This window comes from Cryptomeria japonica, chromosome 5 (genome assembly GCF_030272615.1).
Source record: "Cryptomeria japonica chromosome 5, Sugi_1.0, whole genome shotgun sequence".
Classification (NCBI taxonomy): Eukaryota; Viridiplantae; Streptophyta; class Pinopsida; order Cupressales; family Cupressaceae; genus Cryptomeria; species Cryptomeria japonica.
Window position 1 is genome coordinate 115028584 of NC_081409.1, and position 5915 is coordinate 115034498.

The 5915-nt window shown below is 35.3% G+C and overlaps 1 protein-coding gene across 1 annotated transcript; it reads left to right on the forward strand.

The window, feature by feature from the left end:
• Positions 1–2745: 2745 nt before the first annotated feature.
• On the forward strand, positions 2746–5626 carry LOC131067053 (cytochrome P450 750A1). The gene is made up of 2 exons (XM_058001986.2): positions 2746–3707; positions 4762–5626. The coding sequence occupies exons 1-2, from the start codon at positions 2799–2801 to the stop codon at positions 5374–5376; spliced, it is 1524 nt and encodes a 507-aa protein (XP_057857969.2). The 5' UTR covers positions 2746–2798; the 3' UTR covers positions 5377–5626.
• The last annotated feature ends 289 nt before the right edge of the window (positions 5627–5915 follow it).

Genomic DNA, 5915 nt, shown 5'->3' on the forward strand with positions numbered 1-5915 from the left:
TTTGGTTGTGGATGTAATAGAGACAACACCCCCATTTTGCTGCTCTTCAATATACAAAGACTTGGGAACACACTCTTTGGGAAACTTCTTGGTTATAGAAAAAGACTTGTCAAATTATGTTTGCATGACCTTTACTTGCATATTGGTTGATTAAGATATCTCAAAAAAAATAGCAGAAATTATTAAAAAGATAATGATCACATTTGGTCTCGACTTTTAGATTATGAGGAACTACCCCTTTTTCTATCCTAGATTTTATAACTTAGGCCACCTATCTACAAATTGTTGTATTGTTGAACACAAAATAAATTTTCAAGCTTCATCGTGGAAATTTTTTTTTCCTATGCATCATTACTTTGTTGAAGTTTCATCAAGGAAAAATGGTTCTTTACATATGCCCTCCTAGAATGTCTTGATGAGAAATTCACATTATGGTAGAGTATGAACCACCACATTATGCAAGCATTTCAAGTGTTTATAAATGAAATTGGTAATGAACTTTACCATAATGAGCCAAGGGTGGACCAATATAATGTGATAATAGTTGGAAGTACAGATAGTGTAACATGGGACATCTAGACTTAAGACCAAATTAGGTGGATAACACAACGGAACCAACTATTGGTACAAGAAGTCACCATATGTGCATAAATAAATGTTAGAAATACAATAAACATCTCTATGTAGCTAGTGGATGCAAATAAACTCCTCTTGTAATAATGTTGACCATGCACATTAGGTCCACTGGAACACTGGGGATGAATTTTTGGTTAACCAAGGCTTGGATATAAAAAGGACCATCATAGGGGATAGATAGATGGCGAGGTTAGGAATAAGCTCAACTTGAGGAGAACAAGGTTGAGTGTCCATTACATTCACCATTTGAGAAAATGGAAAATAATCTTGAGATAAGAATCTACATTTATCTTAGAGCCTAGATTGGTACATAGTCAAATTACAGATGGGTAATGTGTGAAGGGATGTGGTCTATGAAACTAAAATTTATATTATGTAAAAAAGGTTTATTATATATTTATAAGTTTTAATTTTTTAAACTATAGATTTATTCACTTTGTCATTTACACAAGTGACTTATATGGCATTCAAGTCAATAAAGTCCTAAATAAGGTGTCTAAGGTGCATGCACTTTTTAGTGGCATCCCAAATATATGTTGGTATTTGAAAATGCTTTGGCATCATTATCTTTTGGGAAAAGAAAGATTAATGTCAAATGAACAAATGGTAGGAAACTAAAACAAGATAACTAGATAGGAGTTGTTGAGGAATAGAATGGAGAGGGTCAAACAATTATTTGAAATATCAGTGGTGTCATGACCACATAAATATAGCCAACTCTAAAGAAAAAAGAATATTAACAATGTGGTTTATAACTAGTGAAGTCTAGTTCATTTCTAAGAAAGAATTTTTTTTGTATTTTCAATTATATAATGAAGGCCATGAGGAGGAAGCAAGAGCTTGTGATGTAACACAAGAAGATGCCTCAAACTAGCTAACAATCTACTAATAATATTGTAGGTAGGTACAAAGATGTAGAAATAAAGAATATCTCATGTCTTCTAAGAAGTGAATAAAGTGGTAGACTCCTACAAAAAATAATGTGATTGAACAAGAGGAATAAATCATTTTATTAGATCACAAGGAGGCATGGAGACATATCCAAGACATAATACAATCCATTGGTTTGTAATGTATGCCGGTCAACTTTGTGGATGATAAGAAACTTATACATTCATGTCACTGACTCCATACTTATGTAATACTATGAAGTATGGGAAGATCTTTCCCTCAATATTTTTTGGTCCTCCTTTATAGATCTCTACTCACATACATTCTTAATAACTACCTTACCAATGGAGAATGTGTTAATACATCCACCAAGAGATAATGGAACAAAGGATTATATTGAGCAAATGTATTTGTGAATGTAGAGATGGTGACCTCTTGAAGTTATTACACTATCTCTTCTAATTGGATCTCCACATACAGAAAACACAATAAAGACAACCATTGATTCTAGCATTCTAGAGAATAGACATATCCATGACAACTAGATAGTAGAGGTATTCTCTACATTAAAATAATAGAGATTTTCGGGAAGAAGTTGTGGTGTAAGTTGGTAGTGACTAACTGTATCAAAAAAAACTTGTGTGGAGATACAACGAAGGGAATATGTTACTATGGCAAGAACTATGTTGCAAGGAAAATACGTGTTTTTAATATGAAGCTAATTCAAGAAAATAACCAACAATATCATTGTTTTAGGAAATTGAGGAAAGGGATGGTGAAAATCAACTTAGAGGATTTTAGAGGCCTCTTAAACCACAACCATCCCTTGTTATCACAACAAAGATTAGAGAGTTCATGAATTGGGTCAAGGGTTTCATACATAATACATAATAACATTAGAGAAAGATATGATTTAGAAGAATAAATTTCAACATATCATGATCCACTTCATAGTGAAACTATGTAATTTATCTTTCATAATTTAACAGAGTTGTCCTCTAAACACTATATATATATATATTAAAATATACATTTTGATAGTGGATCCATATTGAAATATACACTTTTGTAAGAACAAAAAAAAATGTGACATTAATCCCGTTGACCTATATAAGGTACCAAAAGTTTATAAGATTCCATGAAAATTTAGACTATAACATAATAAACAAGCATACATTTAGTTATTTCCATTAAAATTAAAATCAATAAATTTGAAGTTTAAATAGCCATCACTTGAAGCCATTAATGGCAGAGACAATCAATTTTTGGTAATGGAGCTCCCCATTGTGAGATTTTCCAAATTAGTCGGAGCAGATGCTTTTCCTGCAATAGCCATGCTTTTTATCTTTTTCTGCTTTGTTTACACCTTGAGAAGACTCGCTCCAACAAGATTGCCCCCTGGACCCTTTGCATGGCCCATCATAGGAAATCTCCACCAGCTAGGAATGCTTCCTCATCATTCTCTTAAAGATCTTGCCCATAAATATGGACCCATAATGTACTTGAGACTGGGTTCTTTTCCTACACTCGTTGTGTCTTCTTCAGACATGGCCAAAGAAGTATTAACAACCCATGATTTAGCTTTTGCAGGCAGGCCTTCACTGGCTGCATATTTCGCTTATAATCAAAAGCCCGCGTCTTTAGCTCCATATGGAGATCACTTCAGGCGTGTGAAAAAGATATGGATGACCCAGTTGCTGAGTGCAAAAAGATTGGAGTCCTTCAGAGTTGTTAGAGAGGAAGCAGTTTGTGCAGCCATGCGTTCTGTTTGGGAGAAGAGCAAAGAGGGAACTGTTTCTGTTAATGTTAGTCATGTTTTGCTCTCGCTTACCAAGAATTTAATTTGGCAAATACTTGCTGGCAGCATATATTCTGTTGGCTCTTCAGAACAAGGATTTCTGTATAATAAAGAAATTGCTGATATGATGGAGCAAGTGATTGAAACCGTTAATGCAGTTAACATTGGAGACTCTGTTCCTCTCCTTGGCTGGCTGGATGTGCAAGGTTTGAAGAAGAAGATGAGGGAGGCCAACGATTCATTTGACAGACTTATTCAGAATGTAATTGATGAACATGCTTCTGCTAAGAGCAGTCAGAAGTCCACTGTGGAGGATGTCATTGATGCCCTTCTGGACATGGCTGAGACTGATGATAGTCTTGACATCAAATCAATAATATTTGTGAGTGCCCTATTTCCCATTTCAATTTTACGTTTACTGTAAGTAATCACTATTATTAATGGTTGTTGAGCTTTTCATAGGTCAATTGGAATTTGAATTTAAGATAAAGATCTTTCATTTGTTGTTGGAGTGCTCTATCACTGAGCTATTGGTCTTTAGAACCAGTCTATCTTTTGTTAGGGTGTGACTTATCTTTTAGGTTCGAGTCTTAGTTGATCCATGCAAAACTCAACATGGTATCAAAGTTTGATTAGGTTAGGTGCCCAAGCATTCTATAGAGTGACTTAAAATGATGTTGGAAATAAGCCACTTAGATCAAAGATGGATTTCTCTTTAAAAGTCCAATAGTTTAGTGGTAGAGCAATCCAGCAACAAATGAAAGATTTTAGGTTCAAATTCTAACTGTTCCTCAACATTCTCCAAATTTTATATTTGCATGTTTTTGTTTATGAGCTATAGGCATCGATGGCATGAACAGTGGTTCAATTTTCCTGCACATTTTCATTTATGAGCTCTAGTCATTGATGAGATAGACAGTGGTTCAATTTTACATTTACATGATCACTAGGTCATGGTGGTTGATGCTTGACTATCGAATTATGATCAGTTTATCTTTGGTATGAGTGTGACTTATCTTCAACACGTCCCCTGAAACCACTCTATAAAATGTTTGAAAGCTCTTAATCTGATCTCGCTGTGATAGCATATTGAGCTTTTCATAGACCAACTAAAACCTAAACTACTGATCCTCTGAACCAATCCATCTTTCTTCCAGATGTTAATTATTTCCGGTGGGGAGCCAGCTCCGGACATAAACAGTCACTGCATTAACCAGCTTTTCCCAAATCTTATATTGCATATTTTCTTTTCTAGGCATGGACAGTGGCTCGTAGAAACACCAATTGCACTTAGTTGGTGTCCGTGTGACACATGGTTCTATTGTTTGCTGCAATAAAGAGAAATTTTTTTATTTAATTTATGTGTACATATCCTCTGCTCTTCGGTGCAACAGAGAAAAGAGCTGGATTTAATTATTATGTCATGTTTTTCACAGGTTCTGCTCTTCAGTGCAATAGAAACAACAGCTGCCTCATTAGAATGGGCCATGGTAGAGATGCTGAGAAATACCCACGTAGCCAAGAAGCTGGAGCAAGAAATTGACTCTGTAGTAGGCAAAGACCGGATGGTAAGAGAATCTGATCTGCCCAGCATGGAATACCTGCATTGTGTGGTTAAAGAGACCTTGAGATTATACCCAACGGGGCCATTAATGCTACCCCATGAATCTACAGAAGCTTGCACTGTGGGACCTGATCGATTCATTATACCTGAGAAAACAAGGCTTATAGTTAACCTGTGGGCAATACATACAGATCCAGCATCATGGGAAGATCCTCTGACATTCAATCCTGAAAGATTCATGGGTCAAGATATTGATATCAAAGACAGGGACTTCAAGATGCTTCCTTTTGGGACAGGAAGAAGGGGATGCCCAGGGATTCTAATGGCTCTGGGGACTATAGAACTTGTGTTGTCACAGCTCATGCATTGCTTTCACTGGAGACTTGAAAGCGATCAATCTGCTTTGGACATGAGCGAAGTGCTTGGGGTTGCTCTGAAGAGAAAGAAAAATCTCCTTTCTATTCCAACATTGAAATTGTCTCTCTAAATTTGCTGATGCATTAAGATATGCTTTCATGGAGTTCCTACCTTTTAGGTTTTGATAGTGGTCATTCTGCTCTTTATAAGTCTTTGTGCATCTCCCATGGGGCATCATGTCACTGAAACAGAGATGTTCATTTGCTGGGTTTTGCTTTATTCTGATCTCCTTTTCTACTGTGTTAGAATGGGTTGAATTTTTGTCCCAATCCTGATCAACTTTAAATAGACTCTAATTTATAGATCTTTTTTCACACAAAGTAGGTCATGAAATTGGTTCTAGATTTATATTTACATTTAAAAAATGAATATCATTCAGTAAAGTTGTTTGTTGGGTTGGGGCTTAGCTCGATTGATTAGAGTTTGCTGGGTTTTGCTTTATTCTGATCTCCTTTTCTACTGTGTGTTAGTATGGGTTGAACTTTTGTCTCAATCCTGATCAACTTTAAGTAGATTCTGATTTCTAGATCTTTTTTTACACAAATTAAGTCATGAAATTGGTACTAGAATTATATTTAAAAATGAATATAAATATTATATAAAGTCTCA

Coding starts and splice junctions, on each gene's coding strand:
- LOC131067053 (XM_058001986.2), top strand. CDS start 2,799: ATGGAGCTCCCCATTGTGAGATTTTCCAAATTAGTCGGAGCAGATGCT. Junction 3,708..4,761: donor ACATCAAATCAATAATATTT/GTGAGTGCCCTA, acceptor TGTTTTTCACAG/GTTCTGCTCTTCAGTGCAAT.